This window comes from Labeo rohita, unplaced genomic scaffold, assembly GCF_022985175.1.
Source record: "Labeo rohita strain BAU-BD-2019 unplaced genomic scaffold, IGBB_LRoh.1.0 scaffold_132, whole genome shotgun sequence".
Lineage (NCBI taxonomy): Eukaryota > Metazoa > Chordata > Actinopteri > Cypriniformes > Cyprinidae > Labeo > Labeo rohita.
In genome coordinates this window covers 123,248-143,634 of record NW_026127472.1, presented here as the reverse complement: position 1 = coordinate 143,634, position 20,387 = coordinate 123,248, and the positions used below count along the sequence as shown (strand labels likewise).

Here is a 20,387-nt window from a genome sequence, read left to right as displayed (position 1 = left end):
CAGTCAGTCTCAGTCCAGTCATCAGCACAGTGAAGGATCTTCTCCCATCATCATCACAGATCTGGACTAATGAATTCTGGGATGTGTCAGTCCTTCCCACTGTGTAACAGCTTTGATCTTCAAATCTGCACCACTGTTTGAGTTTATTCTTATATCCAGAACTGTAGAGACACTGAACACTGATATCACCACCTTCATGTCCAGATACACTGCTGCTCACCACAGACACATCAGGAACTAAACACAGACAGCAAAACCTTAAATATTAAATATTCCAAATCTAAACAAAACAATATTTACTAAAGCATAAAATCACATACCATACAGTAGAAATGTGATAAATAATAATTCACTATAAACAACTTATTTACCTTTTTTAACAGTTACATACAATTTTTTTCTATCATCTGGTTCTGTATGAGTGCCCGATCTCCACAGCACACCAGTAAAATCCAGAGTCTGAGGACGTCAGTTTGTTGAGTTTTACAGTAAAAATATTGTTGGCTGGAGAATCAGTTACTGTCCATTTCCCTGTATCATTTGCACGGGCTTTAATTTTGCAAGAATGCCAAAAATACCCTTTACACCAGTATTTTGGGTTTGATTTATACTGATTGTCATACAGACAGGGGATTGTAATGGCTCCTCCTTCTCTTACAGTCACATGGTCTAATGTCTTCATGCCTAAAGTTCCTGCAGACAACACACACCAGAAATTTTTCATTTGCATTTTTGTGCAACATCCTTCTTACATTTGCTCACAACATGTTTTAGCATATGCAATATGGGGCCTCTTATATTTAATATTTAATATAAAATAAAGTATTATGTTATGGTCTGGGGACTTTTTGGGGATAGTGGGATAAAGATTAAAGATATCATATCAAATGGTACATTTGTGTTAAGAACATTATCATCTCTGATTCATTTTAAAATGTTTGTGACTTTACAAGTTCCGTTATGGGACACATTTTTACCACAGGTCAAAAATCAGTGTTGCAATCTTGTGGTTGCTGAAACTGCTGCTGAAGCTACTAAAAGGTTATCTTATTCTCATGCAGTGTGAAATTAATACATTTTCCTTTGTATTCAAGTCTTACAAACCACTGATGTCAACTAAACAGCAAGGCAATTTAAAATACATTCAATATACTGCTTTCTGACTTTGCTGCACATGTCTTTAAAAAGTAAAATCAATAAAATACACAAAAGAACAACAGCTGCCACATATAAAGTAGTTTATAAAAACTAATATAAAATCTTGTTTTGAGGGTAGAATGTATTTTCTGTGTCTTACCTGCAGTGTAAAGTAAACCACAATAGAGAATCAGAGGATGAGCCATGAGACGGTCAGAGTGTAAAAAACAGAACCTGAAATGAACATTTCATTTCCTGGTAAGCCGTTTCCTATTTTTGTACAGATTTGTTTGTCAGAGACAACCTGCTTTCTAAAGATGAGGTGTCATAAAAATATTATTCTTCATATAATGGACTTGTGACGCGGTCAATGACGAATCTTGAGTCGTAGGATCCATATGCAACGGTTTATTGAAATCGGACAAAACAAACAGGCGAGGGTCAACAACAATGGACTGGGGCAACGAAGGCAAATACAAAGGAGTGGTCAGAGTCCATGCAAAGGGTCGGGGCCGGCAGCGATCAAGAGCAATAGTCCGTGGGGATAGCGAGGGTCGACGAAAGGCAGGCAGCAAAGGTTCACTAAGAGAGGTAACAGTCCGGTTGATAACAGTAAAGGCAGTCCGATAAATAACGCTCAGGATTGAGGGCATGACCAACAAAACTTCGCGACGAGGCGCCGGCGAGGCACGCTGAAATGGCCGCCAGAGCGGATGTGAACCGCGAGACCCGGAACCGGAAGAGAGCGGCCCCAGGCACGGGATTGTGGGAAACGTAGTCAATATTCGGGAGAGGGTTCCCGCTGGCGCGGGACGGGAGGAGCCACAGAGACCGCGCTTGTGACAGAGCCCCCCCCCCCCCCTGCGAGTGCCTCCTGGCACGAGGAGGCAACCGACGCCGGGGTCTACCCCTGGGTCGGGGCCCTGGCCGATCCGGGTGAGCAGTGTGGAAGTCCACGGTGAGAGAGGGATCCAAGATGTCTTCGGCGGGCACCCAGGACCGCTCCTCGGGGCCGTAGCCCTCCCAGTCGACCAGGTACTGTAGGCGACCGCTCCGGCGTCGGGAGTCCAGTATAGTGTTGACTCGGTAGGCCTCCTCGCCATCGATGAGCAGGGGGGCTGGTCTCTGTGAAGCGGTCTCGTCTAGGATCCCCCCCCCATCCGGGGGGGCCAGCGGGCTTTAACAGGGAAACATGAAAAGTTGGTGAGATACGGTACTCGGGTGGTAAAGCAAGTCTGAATGACACAGGAGTGATTTGACGTACGATCTTAAATGGACCCACATACCTGGGGCTTAGTTTCTTGCAAGGTAGATGGAGGCGCAGGTCCCGGGTCGAGAGCCAGACCCATTGGCCGGGTTCGTAGGTCGGGTTGGGTCGACGTCAGCGATCCGCCTGGGCCTGGGTTCTGCGGACCGCTCTTTGCAAGTGCACGTGGGCTCGGTTCCAGGTCTGCTCGCTCCGTCGGAACCAGGAGTTGACCGCGGGTAAGTCTGATGGCTCCCCTGACCAGGGAAATATGGGAGGTTGGAACCCTAGGACACACTGAAAAGGTGTTAAGTTAGTAGATGCTTTACGAATAGAGTTCTGGGCGTATTCAGCCCAGAGGAGGTAACGGCTCCAGTCCTCCTGGTGGTCGTGGCAATATAAGCGTAGAAACCGGGTCAACTCCTGGTTCAGCCTCTCAACCTGGCCGTTGGCCTCCGGATGATATCCTGACGTCAGGCTTACGTTTACTCCCAGAAGACGGAGAAAGTTTGACCAGAGGCGGGAGGTGAACTGAGGGCCACGATCAGACACGATATCTTCTGGGACGGCGTTGCAGAGAGCCTCAGCTGTTTCCATGGCCGTGGGTAACTTCGGGAGAGGGATGAAGCGGGAGCCTTTAGAGAATCTGTCAACCACGGACAGAATGGTAGTGTGACCCTGGGAAGGAGGGAGGTCTGTCCACGGCTATGTGGGACCAGGGGCGCTTGGGAACTGGCAAGGGTTGCAACAGACCCGCGGGTAGTTGACGTGGAGTCTTAGTGGTACAGCAGGTGACACAGTTCTTAACAAAGTTGTGGTGTCATGGCGCATTGTGGGCCACCAGAAACGATTGTGCAGGAGATCGAGTGTGGCCTCGATACCTGGATGCCCTGAGCTGGGTGCGGTGTGGACCTCGGAGAGGATGCGTGGGCGAAGCACTGCGGGTACGTAAGTGAGGTTGTCTGGACACTCTGTTGGAGGAGGCTCTTGGGCCTGGGCCTCCGTGATTTCTGTCATGATGTCCCAGGTGACTGGTGCGACAATTATGGACGCTGGAAGGATGGACTCTGGTGGATGGATGGCATGGTTGGGTTCGTGTATGCGAGACAGGGCGTCAGCTTTGAGATTTTGGGACCCAGGACGGTAGTTTATGGTGAAATCAAACCGGGTAAAGAAGAGTGCCCATCTAGCTTGTCGATGGTTAAGGACCTTGGCGGATCGGAGGTACTCCAGGTTCTTGTGATCAGTCAAGATGACAAAAGGATTACGGGCCCCCTCCAACCAGTGCCTCCACTCTTCTAGTGGGAGCTTAATAGCAAGGAGCTCACGGTTACCCACATCGTAGTTCTTCTCGGCTGGGCTGAGCTTGTGGGAGAAAAAGGCGCAGGGGAAGGTCTTTGGAGGCTGTCCCTGTTTTGTGAAAGCACAGCCCCCACCCCTGTGATTGAGGCATCGACTTCAACGAGGAAGGGTAGCTGAGGATCTGGGTGCCGGAGGACGGGAGCTGAGGTGAACCTCCGCCGAAGCTCATGGAAGGCACTCAGGGCGTCAGGTGACCAGGTGAGGCGGGTTTCCCCCTTCTTGACCATAGCTGTGAGTGGGGCGGCAACCGAGCTGAAATTGCGAATGAATCTTCGGTAAAAGTTGGAGAATCCTAGGAATCGTTGCAGCTCCTTGAGGGTTCTGGGCTGGGGCCAGTTTTGTACGGCCTTGACCTTAGTTTCATCCATAGCCACACCTTCCGGGCTGATGATGTACCCCAAAAAGGCAATACTCTGCTGATGAAATTGACACTTCTCCTCCTTGGCATACAATTTATGTTGGACAAGGCGTTGGAGGACTGACCTGACGTGCTGGACATGTTCGGCATAGGAGTTGGAGTAGACAAGAATATCGTCCATGTACACAATGACCCAACGGTTCAGCATATCTCTGAATACATCATTAACAAACGCTTGAAAATAAGACGGACTATTGACCAGGCCGAAGGGCATCACCCGGTACTCGTAGTGGCCTGAGGTGGTGGAGAAAGCCGTCTTCCAGTCGTCGCCTTTTCGGATGCGGATCAGGTTGTAGGCTGAGCGAAGATCTAGCTTTGTGTAGTACCTTGCAGACCGTAGCTGTTCCAAAGCTGGCGGGACGAGGGGTAGAGGGTATCGGTACTTAATGGTTACTTCATTAAGGGAACGGTAATCGATACATGGCCGCAAACCTCCATCTTTCTTCTTCACGAAGAAGAAACCAGCTGAGAAAGGAAAGGTTGAGGGTCGAATGAATCCCTTAGCTAGTTCTTCCTCGATGTATTTCTCCATAGCCAGGGACTCTGGCTGTGAGAGTGGGAAAACACGACCTCGAGGTGGTGTGGCCCCAGGTGTTAAATCAATAGCACAGTCCCCTGGCCTGTGAGGTGGCAACTCAGTTGCCTTGACTGTGCTAAATGCCTCGAGCAGGTCCTGGTATTCCACGGGGATGGTGCTGCAAGGTGGAGGCGTGGCTGGCTTGGGTGGTGTTTGAGGAGTTGGGTGGACGCAGTGTTCCAGGCAGTGCGGTGACCAGTGGGTGATGACTCCTCTAGCCCAGGAGATGGTGGGTTCGTGACGGTTAAGCCATGGATAGCCTAAGATGAGGGGTGACTGTGGTGAGGTTATCACAAAGAACTGGATTGTTTCCTGATGACCGGGTTCAACACGGAGGGTGAGGTCCTTGGTGACGTGATTGACGCGGCTCGTCCCTAATGGTCTCCCGTCGAGGGCGGCCACTGCCACGGGGTGAGCACAAGACAGAACAGGCAAACGGTTAGCATGCACAAAGTCTTTGTCAATAAAGTTGCCGGCAGCGCCGGAATCAATTAGAGCCTTGGTAGAGACTGATATGCCGTCTGAATTAAGCGTTACAGGTATCTCACAATGATTCAAACAGGTTTTAGAAGCACTCACCGAGGTGGGAGGTCGTGGAGGACGAGTCGGGCAGGTGGCGCGGATGTGACCCGCCTGTCCGCAGTAGAGACAGAGGTTGTTACGCAAACGACGCTCCCTCTCCTCGACGGTGAGTCTTGTCGTTCCCAGCTGCATAGGCTCAGGGTTAGTGGAAGCCGACGGCTGCGGCAGAAACGTTGCAGGGAGACTCCGGCTGGGCTTGCGATACCGCATTACTTTGTCGATCCTGACGGAGAGGTCGATGTATTGACTCAGTGAAAGTCCCTCATCACGACAGGCAAGCTCCACCTGCAGATCCGCGTTGAGTCCCTTGCGGTAATGCAACTTGAGAGGACCGTCATTCCATCCACTTTGCGCTGCCAGTGTTCTAAAATCCAGAGCATATTCAGCGGCCGTGCGGCGTCCTTGCCGCAACGCCATAATCTGCTCCCCCGCCTCACTTCCTTCTGGAGCAGGTTGGAAGACCTCCTTAAAGCTTACGAGGAAATTAGCAAACATGGGGTAAGTGGATTGCCTGAGGTCCCACACCGCGGTGGCCCACTCGAGTGCCTTTCCAGTCAGAAGAGAGCAAACAAACGCTATCTTGCTCTCGTCCGTAGCGTAAAGATTGGGCTGTTGATTGACAAACAGGGTACATTGTAACAAAAATCCCTTACATTTGTCTGCTGTTCCATAAAATTTTTCTGGGAAGGCAAGTCGGGGGCTGGCGGCGACAGGCTGAATCGCTGGGGGTTGTGCAGGTGGCGGTGGAGAAGTGGCGACGGGAGGTGCAGCTACCTGTAATCCTTGAACCGCTTGCACCAACTGCTCCGTCAGGGCGGTGAGCCGTTCTCCTCCTAGCCCAGGAGATGGTGGGTTCGTGACGGTTAAGCCATGGATAGCCTAAGATGAGGGGTGACTGTGGTGAGGTTATCACAAAGAACTGGATTGTTTCCTGATGACCGGGTTCAACACGGAGGGTGAGGTCCTTGGTGACGTGATTGACGCGGCTCGTCCCTAATGGTCTCCCGTCGAGGGCGGCCACTGCCACGGGGTGAGCACAAGACAGAACAGGCAAACGGTTAGCATGCACAAAGTCTTTGTCAATAAAGTTGCCGGCAGCGCCGGAATCAATTAGAGCCTTGGTAGAGACTGATATGCCGTCTGAATTAAGCGTTACAGGTATCTCACAATGATTCAAACAGGTTTTAGAAGCACTCACCGAGGTGGGAGGTCGTGGAGGACGAGTCGGGCAGGTGGCGCGGATGTGACCCGCCTGTCCGCAGTAGAGACAGAGGTTGTTACGCAAACGACGCTCCCTCTCCTCGACGGTGAGTCTTGTCGTTCCCAGCTGCATAGGCTCAGGGTTAGTGGAAGCCGACGGCTGCGGCAGAAACGTTGCAGGGAGACTCCGGCTGGGCTTGCGATACCGCATTACTTTGTCGATCCTGACGGAGAGGTCGATGTATTGACTCAGTGAAAGTCCCTCATCACGACAGGCAAGCTCCACCTGCAGATCCGCGTTGAGTCCCTTGCGGTAATGCAACTTGAGAGGACCGTCATTCCATCCACTTTGCGCTGCCAGTGTTCTAAAATCCAGAGCATATTCAGCGGCCGTGCGGCGTCCTTGCCGCAACGCCATAATCTGCTCCCCCGCCTCACTTCCTTCTGGAGCAGGTTGGAAGACCTCCTTAAAGCTTACGAGGAAATTAGCAAACATGGGGTAAGTGGATTGCCTGAGGTCCCACACCGCGGTGGCCCACTCGAGTGCCTTTCCAGTCAGAAGAGAGCAAACAAACGCTATCTTGCTCTCGTCCGTAGCGTAAAGATTGGGCTGTTGATTGACAAACAGGGTACATTGTAACAAAAATCCCTTACATTTGTCTGCTGTTCCATAAAATTTTTCTGGGAAGGCAAGTCGGGGGCTGGCGGCGACAGGCTGAATCGCTGGGGGTTGTGCAGGTGGCGGTGGAGAAGTGGCGACGGGAGGTGCAGCTACCTGTAATCCTTGAACCGCTTGCACCAACTGCTCCGTCAGGGCGGTGAGCCGTTCTAGTTGTTGCTGGTGCTGGGTTAGCATGGTAGCTTGAGCAGACATCTCCGACGCGAACTGTGAAACCGTCGCTGGATCCGAAGGCGGCGAAGTTTTCTGTGACGCGGTCAATGACGAATCTTGAGTCGTAGGATCCATATGCAACGGTTTATTGAAATCGGACAAAACAAACAGGCGAGGGTCAACAACAACGGACTGGGGCAACGAAGGCAAATACAAAGGAGTGGTCAGAGTCCATGCAAAGGGTCGGGGCCGGCAGCGATCAAGAGCAATAGTCCGTGGGGATAGCGAGGGTCGACGAAAGGCAGGCACCAAAGGTTCACTAAGAGAGGTAACAGTCCGGTTGATAACAGTAAAGGCAGTCCGATAAATAACGCTCAGTATTGAGGGCATGACCAACAAAACTTCGCGACGAACCCGCCGGCGAGGCACGCTGAAATGGCCGCCAGAGCGGATGTGAACCGCGAGACCCGGAACCGGAAGAGAGCGGCCCCAGGCACGGGATTGTGGGAAACGTAGTCAATATTCGGGAGAGGGTTCCTGTTGGCGCGGGACGGGAGGAGCCACAGAGACTGCGCTTGTGACAGGACTGATATGGTGCCCCGATTTTGAACTTCCAAAATGCAGTTTAAATGCAGCTTCAAACAATCCCAAATGTGGTTGTAAATGATCCCAGCCAAGGAAGAAGGGTCTAATCTAGCTCTCATGAATCCTGTCCGGTCTGCCCGCCACCAGAGGTCGCCTGTAAATTTCACACCACACAGACTGTTGCATCACACCCCGGACTACGTTTCCCATTACCCATTGCGCTGATTGCTCAAACACCTGCATCCAATCAGCGCAATGGGTCATGGGAAATGTAGTCCGGGGTGTGATGCAACAGTCTGTGTGGTGTGAAATCTACAGGCGACCTCTGGTGGCGGGCGGACCGGATTCATGACACTAGCGAAACAATCGGTTATTTTCAGAAGTTCCGACCAAAAAAGTGAACAGCCAAAGATGATCAAACATCCTTACTAAAAAAGGTAAAACAGTGATATAGGATGATTTTGAAGTTGAGGGAGAACATGAGGTGGGAGTTTTTTCGACATACCCTAACTGTCATGAACCGGAACAAAAACAGTCCAGGCAGAGTAAGACAAGATAAGCGCTTGGCATTAAAAAAGTATATAAATTGTATTATTTTTATTAAAATAACCGATCGTTATGCTAAATAAGACCCTTCTTTCTCGGCTGGGACCATTTACAACCCGCATTTGGGATCATTTGAAGCCACATTTAAACTGTATTTTGGAAGTTCAAAATAAATCTATATCAGTCCATTATATGGAGAAAAATGCTGAAATGTTTTCCTCAAAAAACATCATTTCTTTACGACTGAAGAAAGAAAGACATGAACATCTTGGATGACAAGGGGGGAGTAAATCATTTGTAAATTGTTGTTCTGGAAGTGGAGTTCTCGTTTAAAACCACCTGACTAATATGGTTTAGGTCCCCCTCATGCTGCCAAAACAACTCTGATGTGTCAAGGCATGGACTCCACGAGACCTCTGAATCTATCTGACACCAAGACATTAGAAGCAGATCCTTTAAGTCCTGCAAGTTGCAGAGTGAGGCCTCCATGGACTGCGTTTGTTGGTCCAGATGCTCAGTTAGATTGAGATCTAGGTAATTTGAAATATATTTTACGAATCCTATGTGTTTTTTCTGCTGTCTTAAATTTTGATGCCGCTTCAACCCCCGGACATCAGAAACAACCCACAGCAACAGGGGTAACGTAGCCCAATTCCACTGGAAAACTGCGGACTTGGCAACACTGGTTATTGGCTAAGTTTAGGGTGACTAGGAGGGCGAAGGTGTGGCCAAAAATCATGTTTGTTTTGGTCTGAGATGCAGTGCTCCCATGCGACATCTAGTGGTTCAAAAATGTTATAAAGCATCTTAAAGTGCATGATGATTGAAAAACTCAGCATAGGATCTAATGACCAGGACTGAAAAAAAAAAAAAAGTGACAAAACACAAGAAAACTCAAACTTATTTAATAGGAATTAGAAAAATCTGCTATTTGGATTACAAGAAAAAATGCATTACAGACATTAGTCATTTAGCAAACACAAACATCTAATAGTTTACATACACAGATCCTTTAAGTCTAGTCTGTTGAATAAGCATAAAGCAAATAAATATTTCACAAATACACTGAAAGTGATTTTTACAGTGAAGAAATGAAACAGGGATACTTAAATAGAAATTATAACTGTACATACTGTTAAAAACAATCCCATTTTCTCAGGAAAGGTCTTTTAATATGCAATAAAACAGCAAAACAAGCTAGTTATGAAGTATGAACTTCATTTACAATAATCCTTTACATTTTTACCCTCACATCAGTTCATATAGGTCCTTTTGAAAATAAAATATTAGGTCAAAAGTTCACAACCAATGTGCAAATGAAAATTAAGAGGAAAAAGTCAACTGCATGAGTGGATTCAGTGTTTGTGTATTTGTTAAAACAAACCAAAAATCTACCAAAAAGATTTGTGATGACAGTTCTCTATTGCTAATTTTGTTTCTCTTGGTCAGCAGGATCTCTTCCTGTGTTTTTCTCACTGTTGCTGTCAGTGTGGAGCCACAGTGCTGTATATTGTTCCACCTGCTGGAGGATTCTGGAAGTGTGAGATCATTTTAAATTTACTGCCAGCAGTACCATAAACACATGATATAAACTGCCAACATTTCTGTAAAACTTACTGCTTCACTCCCAGGAACATGATCAATAGTACTGTAGGTGGTTATGTCCTTGCTGGGATCCTGTGGAGAAAGGGATTGTAATTATACAGGATATATTCATGTCTGAAATATCATCACATCAGTGCATGTCTGGTCTACTTACATTTGGGTTTTCATCATTTATAGTGCTGTATATCACAGGATCTTCAGGTTTAGAGTAGATCTGCATTTCACACACAAAATATCAAGATATCAACTTATAGACTCATTTACTAAACTACAAGTTTTAATTTGGCTCTAAAAATGTAAATGATAATTAACCCCTGTGACCAGAAAAAAAGTGAAACCAATATCAATTGCTTTTGCTTGATTCTCATATTTTGCTCAAAAAATGTATTGATTGGTTTCGATGATGACATGGAATGTGTACTATGTCTGCTAAAACCTGGCAAATGATCAGACATAGTAATGAAAAAGGTAACCCAGTCTTAGAATGTTCAAGACTGTTTAAAAAAAAGTCAATACAAATGAGAAAATCTGTAAAAATACACTTATATTGTCATACAAATATTTTCATAACTACATTCTTATAAATTAACAGACTTACTATGTCAGTGGTGCTGCCATTTCTCTCTCTGATTTGGGGTTTGTCTTGCTCTTCATTTAAAAAAAAAATTAGAAACAATAATATGATATTAACAGAATATAGAATCTGTGCTTTTGAAATAAATTATAAAATGGCATGGAATTAATTGAATTTTCAAACAAATAAACATAGAGGTCAAACTGACTGGGTCTCTGTCTCCATCTCCAGGTGAAAACACCGACCAGAATCAATAACAGCAGAAGCACAGCTGAAACTGGAAGCCACACAGTCAGGAGTTTATTATTTCTGTGGGAAATAAAAAACATTTTAAAATCTTTTCATTCAAAGAGCTCCACATATGATGTGGGACTAATTTAGCTGCATAATAGGTATCAGAAAATAAGTCATATCTGAAATAAACATTCATCAGAACTTAATTTAACGCTGGTAATATATTTCAGTCTAACATACAGTATGTAGAATTAGTTTAAGCTTTATTTTATTTTAAACAATACAGATGTAGTACTTTTGTGGTTTGTCATTGACATCAGATGTATTATTATTATTCTCATTAAGTCCTGTTGCACATCTGCAAAGAAAAAAAAAAAAAAACAGAAACAGATAAGAAAATCACAAAGGCTATGAGGAAATTATTGTTAGAGTAAAAGGCAAAATAAATCGAGGAAATAGTGAATGATGATGAAACGCAAACAAATACAGAATAGTTCTAGGAAGACGATTCTGAGAAATGCCAGTGTGAAATGTTTGAATACTGACGTGACTTTCACTGTGCCTGGTTCTGCCTCGGTTACAGTGAGATGAACAGGATTCAGTGAATCTCCTACAGAACACCAGTACCAGCCAGAATCAGTCAGTCTCAGTCCAGTCATCAGCACAGTGAAGGATCTTCTCCCATCATCACTGATCTGGACTGATGGATTCTGGGATGTGTCAGTCCTCCCCACTGTGTAACAGCTCTGATCTTTATATCTGCACCACTGTTTGACTTTATTCTGATATCCAGAACTGTAGAGACACTGAACACTGATATCACCACCTTCATGTCCAGATACACTGCTGTTCACCACAGACACATCAGGAACTGAACACACACACACACATAACAGTCATTTGAGATGATAAAATGCATATGTGTGAATCAGAGAATTTGACATTAGAATGAGATTAAAACAATTACACAATCTCTTACCAGATTGAATGTTGAGATGAGGCTCATATGTGACAGTTGTCGATGGTTGTTCTCCAGTCTCCACAGTACAATAATAAGTTCCATTGTGTTTGTTCTGCAGGTTTCTCATAGTCACAGTAAAGAGACTCTGATCAGGATGATCAATTACTGACAGATTCTCCTCTGTTGTGTTTGTGTATGTTTTAGATTTATCAATTTCTGAGTACCAGTATTTCTTCTGCTGTGTGTATTTCTTGTCATAATGACATGGGATGGTGACAGATCCTCCAGTCTGAACAGTTAACATATGGTTTGACCAACCACCGTAGCATTCAACACCTAAACAAACAACACACAAACTGTAATCATGTCCAACAATAACAAATCATTTCTTAATGTGTTTAGTCTTCAAACAAAACACATTAAAACAACATGAACAGCACAAAATGTGTCATTTCAAAATGTTTAGCAGGATCCAGCACAAACAAATACAGGATAATATTAATACTCTCACCTAAAATGAGCCAAAACCCGACTGAAATGTAGAATATACTCGTCTTTGCGAATGCAGCCATTGTCTTAAGTTTCTCTTCCTGTATCTGAGTTGTTTGACTGTGGTTGTTGTAACTGCTGCACTTCCCCTTTCCTCTCATTATAGCACTATTAACATATTACTAACGTCTTGCGCCATCTGGGTAAGAGCCAAGATAGACATTCTCAGCTCTGGTCTCGAGGTCCACTTTCCTGCAGAGTTTAGCTCAACCATAACCAAACACACCTTAACAAACTAATCAAGATCTTCAGGGTTACTAGAAAGTTACAAACAGGTGAGTTTGGAGCTAAACTGGAGGAAAGTGGACCACAGGGGCCAGAGATGAGAAACCCTGTTCTAGATTTCAAGAAAAGTTATGTTCTGGTCACAGTCACATTTCTGTTCACAGTGTTTCAGGAGGGGGATCTAAAGGGGCAATTGCAACATAGTAAATTTTATCAGTCATAATCATTGAGATAAAGATGTGTGATCACTTTTTGAGAAATTATATTTCTCAATTAGACTAATTCTAATTGCATTTTGTATGTGTTATACATAATGCTGATTTTGATATGTAAAAATATATTTGACGTATTGAATTCAAATGAATATCTGTTTTATCTGTACAGTATGTTGTTGGCTGTATGTTAAAGCTACACTATGAAACTTGGTCATATGAGCAAGAGTCATTAGACTCCAAACCAATTGCTCTGCAAAATGATCCACTGTTTCAAAGTGCTCAAAACACACATGCTGGTGACACATTCTGGTTAAAACTGTGAAAATGCAACCAAAACTCAGTTTAAACATGCATACAACTGAAAGTTTACTGAAAGTGTTATCTATTAATCGACTAAACAGGCCAACAAGAGACTTCTTAAGAACTATCTTGTGGTCTTTGGTCTTGGTCACTTGAGAGTGTGTGAACAAACAGGAAGTGCACAAGGCTGCCCCAAGTCTGAAAAATGCCAAAGCTCAGGGCCCTTAGTGCACAGAAGCACAGAAGCATATCCCATCATGCATTACTGAAAAAAAATGGGCAGCTGTGTTTATTTATCAGATTTGCATATTTGAGGACTTTCTGCTTCACATATTTATTCATATAAACTCTAGAGCTTTTCATAGTGTTAAAGCCATAGGCTAAACCCTGCTTTTAACCATGGGAAATGTACATTTCACATTTAGAAGAATGTTTAGCACTGTTTTTATCCTAAATTAAATAGCACATTTACTACACAGTGGTTTCAATGTTTGAAAGGAAAAATGTCCAAGAACGTGCAATGCTAGAGTCGTTATGTAAACAGGTTGCATGCATACAGTGTAAAATATCAGTTTATGAATACCCAGGATTAATCATGAGTAAATTATGAGCAGTGTAAAACATTGAAACAAGATAACCTCAGTTTATCTAGTGTTTAATGACTCATGATTGAATATTCCAAGTGTGAAACGCTCTTCTGTTTATGTATTTCAGCCTAAAGGTTTTAGAATTGTGAGCCTTAATTATTTTTATTTTACTACAATACACATGTAGTACTTTTGTGGTTCTTCTGTGTCTTTTGTTTCGTTATTAATATTCATGAAAAAGATGAGGAAGGGAAGAATATCACCAGAGCAACAAGGAAATGACTGTTAGTCATGAAATATACAAAACAGGGACAAATATAGAATAATTCCACAAAGATGATTATGAAAGGAAAAACATTTTACAGATTTTAACAGACACTAACACTTTGTCACTGACAGTGCCTGCAGACAAAAGCAAAACCTAACAAAGTAAGTTTAGTTGTGTTTTATTTCATATGTAGTTGCAAAATATTTATGAATTATTGATTTTTTTTTTTTTTTTTTTTTTTTTTCTGTGCCTATCTGACTTTTTCCCATCTGCATCCTGCTGCCATCTGTGTCCTCGGTAAATGATGCACATGCAAAAAGCGTCAGCCTGATCTAAAAGAAAAGGAGTTTCATCAGATTGGGCAGACTTTTTATTGCTACATGGTCCAGTTCTGACACTCACATGCCCAGTAGGCATTAATATATTCACTCATTCATGTTGAGTTTATATTATTTATTTACTTATTTTAGAAAATAATATAATGAATGACTAAATGGCTCATTAAAACAGTCATTTGCCGCCACCTTTCATATTTCATATTTAAAGGTATCATTGCATTTTTCCCATGTCTTAATTGAATGTTCAAAAATATTTAAAACATTAATCTTATAAAATTATTTATGCATTTGCAATTTTGTGGTGTTCATGCATTTATGGCACCTGTGTAAATACATCTAATGCCACTTTAGATGCAGCTTCTGTGTTTCCTGCAGTGGAAAGATGGAGTTTGTTGATACTGATTTCATTTGAATAATGACAAGTCTGTTGAATATTCAACTGAAGCAAAAACAAAATAATAACTTTTTTTAATTGACAAGGGGAAAAAATGTCAAATCCTTGAAAAAGTCTGAAATAACATCTGAAAGTTGAGATAAGGCTATTGACAGAAAAAAAGTCAAAAAAATATCTAGAAAGATGAAATCATGTAAACAATTATCATTGAGAAAATATAGATTTTTAAATATATTTCTGTCACATCATAGTAGAATTTGGAACATTTAACCCACAAAAAAATTCAACCAAAAGAAAATTTTGTAGTCACAAAGACTTGAATAAATTGCATATGAAGCAATCTGTGCATTCTTGATGAAAACATCTAAAATGTGATGTTCTAGTCTCTTTGACCTTTGTTCAGATCAGTAATATCTGTGACAAAAGCAGAAAACTGAACAAGCTCATATGGTCTTGTTTTGTTATCTAAAGCAAAGTTTTTGTGCATTGAGAATGTCATCATTTTAATGTCTGAACCTTTGTGTTTTGCTCTTTTGGGTTTAGTGACAGTGAGTTGAACAGGAACAGCAGATCTCCAGCAGAGCAGCAGTACCAGCCAGAATCAGTCAGTCTCAGTCCAGTCATCAGCACAGTGAAGGATCTTCTCCCATCATCACTGATCTGGACTGATGGATTCTGGGATGTGTCAGTCCTCCCCACTGTGTAACAGCTCTGATCTTTATATCTGCACCACTGTTTGACTTTATTCTGATATCCAGAACTGTAGAGACACTGAACACTGATATCACCACCTTCATGTCCAGATACACTGCTGCTCACCACAGACACATCAGGAACTGAACACACACACACACACACACACATAAGTCATTTGAGATGACGAAATACATATTTGACACTAAAATGAAATCAAATCATTACAAAATCTCTTACCAGATTGAATCTTGAGATGAGGCTCATATGTGATAATTGTCGGTGGTTGTTCTCCAGTCTCCACAGTACAATAATAATCTCCACTGTGTTTGCTCTGCAAGTTTCTCATAGTCACAGTAAAGAGACTCTGATCAGGATGATCAATTACTGACAGATTCTGCTCTGTTGTGTTTGTGTACATGCTAGATTTATCAATTTCTGAGTACCAGTATTTATTCTGCTGTGTGTATTTCTTGTCATAATGACATGGGATGGTGACAGATCCTCCAGTCTGAACAGTTATTGTATTGTTTGACTCTCCACTGAAGCATTCAACAACTAAACAAACAACACACAAACTGTAATCACGTCCAACAATAACAAATCACTTCTTAATGTGTTTAGTCTTCATATAAAACACATTACAAACAACATGAACAGCACAAAATGTGTCATTTCAAAATAATCAACAGGATCCAGCACAAACAAATACAGGACAATATTAAATACTCTCACCTAAAATTAGCCAAAACCCTGATATGTAGAATATACTCATCTTTGCGTATGCGGCCATTGTCTTAAGTTTCTCTTCCTGTATCTGAGTTGTTTGACTGTGAATGTTGTAACTGCTGCATTTCCCCTTTGTAACGTTCTCCTATATCACCGCAGTCAAGTGAGCCGTCATCTGGATACCGCTGCACGTCTATTAGTGGAATTACGATACGGAGACACGAAGCGGCCAGAAAGCTGACGAACATCTATATTTCAGCGGTTGAAAATTAAATCTGCCCGAAAACAGGGAAAAAGTATTTACAAAACGTATATATATATATATATATATATATATATATATATATATATATATATATATATATATATATATTTCATTATAGAAGATACTATTATATTACTTTCAAATACATTATACTGTGGTTTTCTGAAAAAATAAAGTTTGTTAAAATACATTCTAACACTTAATGTTTGCTCCTTTTTTTCTACATGCATTATTAAAATTTCTTCAGAGTTACCATGAACATTTCAATAAATTCTTTTTCTGAACAATCATGTCTCTATCTGTGTTCACAATGTTTTAGTGTAGAATTTGTACAGAAAATGAATGGCAGTCTGTCACAATGCATTATATAACATAAATATTGTTGCTTCTTGTCATTTCTGATGTGTCCTTTCATAATAATAATAATAATAACGATAAAAGGCAAAATGTCTTTTATTATTTATCCAAAAAAAGTCTTTAGAGTTAACAGGAAAATTGTAGAATTTGACAGAAAATGAAAAGCAAATCTTGGTAACACTTTACAATATGTGTACAAAAATATGCATTAATTCATGCTTAATTAATGCACAGATAATCACGAGTTAATGTATAATTCATGATGAACTAAAGCATTTATTAATGATTCCTTCATCAGCAACAACTGAACATTCTATATGATTCATAGATTAAGAAATCATTAAATTGTTATTAGTTAAATGTGTCATAATGTATTAATTTCCTTTATCACTTATTTTATTAACTAATGATGTAAATTCATATGTTAATTACCACAGTGGTCAAAGCTATGTACTTTACTTGTTGAGGCACTGGACTATTAACTAATTGTTAAGTAATATGTCATTGTGGTTATGGATTTACAATTAGTTAGTTAGTCATGTGCCTCAACAAGTAAAGTCACAATATAATTTATACATTTGCAAATCATTAACTAATGAGTATTTAAAGCAGACAACTGGAAGTTGAAGTACATAGCTTTGACCACTGTGGTAATTAACATATGAATTTACATCATTAGTTAATAAAATAAGTGATAAAGGAAATTAATACATTATGACACATTTAACTAATAACAATTTAATGATTTCTTAATCTATGAATCATATAGAAGGTGTCACGTTTGGTGTACGGGGAAAAGAGGTCAGGGTCCAAATGCAGGAAAGGAAAATTTTAATGAAACAAAACACAAAAGAACGTAAACCAGAAGGCCAACACTGCACAACACAAACAAAAAACAAGGATCAAAAATCAAAACCGAACCGAACACACACGAGGACAAAAGACAATGCAGACCTGAACAGGAGTGAGAAGTGAGAGTTCTTATACAATAGTCCAGAGTGTGAACAGCTGTGAGCGTAATCAGTGCAAATGACAAGACAGACGTGAACAATCAGGGGAGTGCAGTGCAAGGGGAACAGCGACCCCGAGAGGCTGAGGGAAGACCCACAGCCCCGATCATGACAGTACCCTCCCTACGGAACGGCTTCCAGACGTTCCAAAGTCTGGAGGGGAGGGAGGTACGGAGGAAGGCAACTCAGGGAGGGACGGCGGGCCAGGCCCGTGCAGCGCAGTCACCGCCGCGCTCAGGAACAGAAGGCACGGTGAGGGCCGCGCCCGGAACAGAAGGCACGGTGAGGGCCGCGTCAGGAACAGAGAGAGCGGTCACCGCCGCGTCCGGAACAGAAGGCACGGTCAGGGCCACGTCCGAACAGCGAGCGCAGCAGCCTCCGTGTCAGACGGAGATAGCCAACGCGCCGCATCCGGAACGGAGATACGAGGGGCCGCCGCCGCGTCAGAAACAGAGATAGCGGTCGCCGCCGCATCAGGAACAGAAGGCACGGTGAGGGCCACGTCAGGAACAGAAGGCGCAGCGCAGCCACGTCAGGAGAGACGCTCGCCTCCCGTGTCAGGAACAGAGATAGCGGTCGCCGCCGCATCCAGAACAGAGAGAGCGGTCGCCGCCGGCCAGAAACAGAGATAGCGGTCACCGCCGCGGGCCAGAAACAGAGATAGCGGCCGCCGCGTCAGAACAGAGAGCGCGGTCGCGCCGCCGCGTCCGGGAACAGAGAGGCACGGTCCGCGCCGCATCAGGAACAGAGATAGCGGTCACCGCCGCGTCAGAACAGAGAGAGAGCGGTCGCCGCCGCGTCCGAACAGGGGAGACAGAGCGAGGGCCGCCGCATCAGGAACAGAGAAGCGGTCGCCGCCGCCGTCCAGAACAGAGAGATAGCGGTCGCCGCCGCGTCAGGAACAGAGATAGCGGTCGCCGCCGCGTCAGGAACAGAGAGCGCCGCTCCCTCAGGAACCGCGGCCGCGCCGTCCCAGAACAGAGAGATCCGGAAGGCACGGTGAGCGGTCGCCGCCGCATCAGGAACAGAGAGCGGCGGCCGCCCCGTCCGGACAGGGAGATAGCGGGGTCGCCGCCGACATCCGGAACGGGAGAGAGCGGTCGCCGCCGGTCAGGAACAGAGAGCGGTCACCGCCGCGTCCGGAACGGAGATAGCGGGTCGCCGCCCGTCAGGAACAGAGAGCGGCGCCGCCGCGTCAGGAACAGAGAGAGTCACCGCCACGTCAGGAACAGCGGTCACCGGTCCGGGACAGAGAGAGCGGCCGCCTCCGTCAGGAACAGAGAGCGTCCCGCCGCGTCCGGAACAGAGAAGGGAGAGCGGTCGTCGCCGCATCCGGAACAGAGAGATCAGGGGAGATAGCCGCCGCCTGCGTCCGGAACAGAGATAGCGGTCACCGCCGCGTCAGGAACGGAGATAGCGGTGTCGCCGCCGCCAGGAACGGAGATACGGTCGCCGCCTGCCCGCGGAAGAGCCGCCGCCCGCCAGAAAGCAGGGCCGCATCTGCGCAGCCTCGGCCCTACAGGTGTCCATCCCCGCCAGACAGGCGTAGATGCACTCGAAACGAGCTGCCGACGCCGCCTCAAAGGACATCCCCGCCGTATCTGGAACAGAGCGGGTGGTCGCCGCCCCCAAGCGGGCGCTCACCGCCGCTAAACGGGGGGACGCCGCCTCCCTGAAAAAATTCCTCCCCGCTGGACCCATCTTAGAGGTCTGCATTCTGTCACGTTCGGAACGGGAAAAAGGAGGTCAGGGTCCAAATGCAGAGGAAAGGAAGATTTTAATAAAATAAAACACAAATAACAAAACCAAAAGGCCAACACGGCACAACACAAACTGGGAACAAGGATCAAAGAAAACCAAACAGAAACACAATCTAAAGCTGGGTCAAAACAGAGGAACACACACGAAGACAAAAGACAATGCAGACCTGAACAGGAGTGAGAAGTGAGAGTTCTTATACAATAGTCCAGAGTGAACAGCTGTGAGTGTAATCAGTGCAAATGACAAGACAGACGTGAACAATCAGGGAGTGCAGTGCAAGGGGAACAGCGACCTCTCCCGAGAGGCTGAGGTGGAAGACCCACAGCCCCTCGTAGACCATGGAGACAACAACAGCACTCCCACGCCAGGAGTCGAAAGCGCCCTTGACAGGGGGTCGACAATGTGTGGTCTTATCTTGTGCGTTTTAGAAAGATTTGGATTTGGAGATAACTTCAAAAATGGGTTAAAATATTATACAAAAACTCAACTGCAGAAATCTTGACTAATAGAAATATTTCAAAACCAATAAAAATTAATAAAGGATGCCGACAGGGTTGCCCACTCTCTCCTTTGTTGTTTACACTAGCAAGTGAAACTTTGCAATTGGCAGTACGTTCAAATCAGCAATTCTGTGGAATAACAATAGGACAGACAGAACACAGAATATACTTGTATGCTGACGATGTCATTCTATTCATGTCAAAAACTAAGTAAATCACTTCCGGCTGTGTTATAGCTAATTAACACATTTGGTGATATCTCTGTTAGGGTAAATACAAAATCTTCTTTTTATCTACTTTGCTAAATTCAGATCCAAAAATTTTAGAGGTAATTCAG

General features: G+C 44.3%; 2 protein-coding genes across 3 annotated transcripts in view; both read right to left on the bottom strand.

Annotated features, from left to right (window-relative positions):
- Positions 1 to 20,387, bottom strand: part of LOC127158057 (uncharacterized) — a 104,887-nt gene that overhangs the window by 11,624 nt on the left and 72,876 nt on the right. The window contains exon 2 of the mRNA XM_051101195.1: positions 15,669 to 15,986. Coding sequence (XP_050957152.1) covers positions 15,669 to 15,986 — 318 coding nt within the window. The remainder of the gene's footprint in view (positions 1 to 15,668; positions 15,987 to 20,387) is intronic.
- The window catches only part of LOC127158058 (polymeric immunoglobulin receptor), a 38,618-nt gene continuing 27,605 nt past the window's right edge, over positions 9,375 to 20,387 (bottom strand). Inside the window, exons 1-8 of one of the 2 annotated variants that reach the window (XM_051101197.1) lie at positions 12,371 to 12,454; positions 11,878 to 12,195; positions 11,445 to 11,769; positions 10,873 to 10,973; positions 10,689 to 10,738; positions 10,245 to 10,304; positions 10,103 to 10,162; positions 9,375 to 10,017 (exon numbers count right to left, since the gene is read on the bottom strand). In XM_051101197.1, coding sequence (XP_050957154.1) covers positions 9,970 to 10,017; positions 10,103 to 10,162; positions 10,245 to 10,304; positions 10,689 to 10,738; positions 10,873 to 10,973; positions 11,445 to 11,769; positions 11,878 to 12,195; positions 12,371 to 12,431 — 1,023 coding nt within the window. In that variant the 5' untranslated portion in view covers positions 12,432 to 12,454 and the 3' untranslated portion in view covers positions 9,375 to 9,969. Of the gene's footprint in view, positions 10,018 to 10,102; positions 10,163 to 10,244; positions 10,305 to 10,688; positions 10,739 to 10,872; positions 10,974 to 11,444; positions 11,770 to 11,877; positions 12,196 to 12,370; positions 12,455 to 20,387 lie in introns of those variants that run through there. The other variant, XM_051101196.1, reaches the window with a different exon arrangement.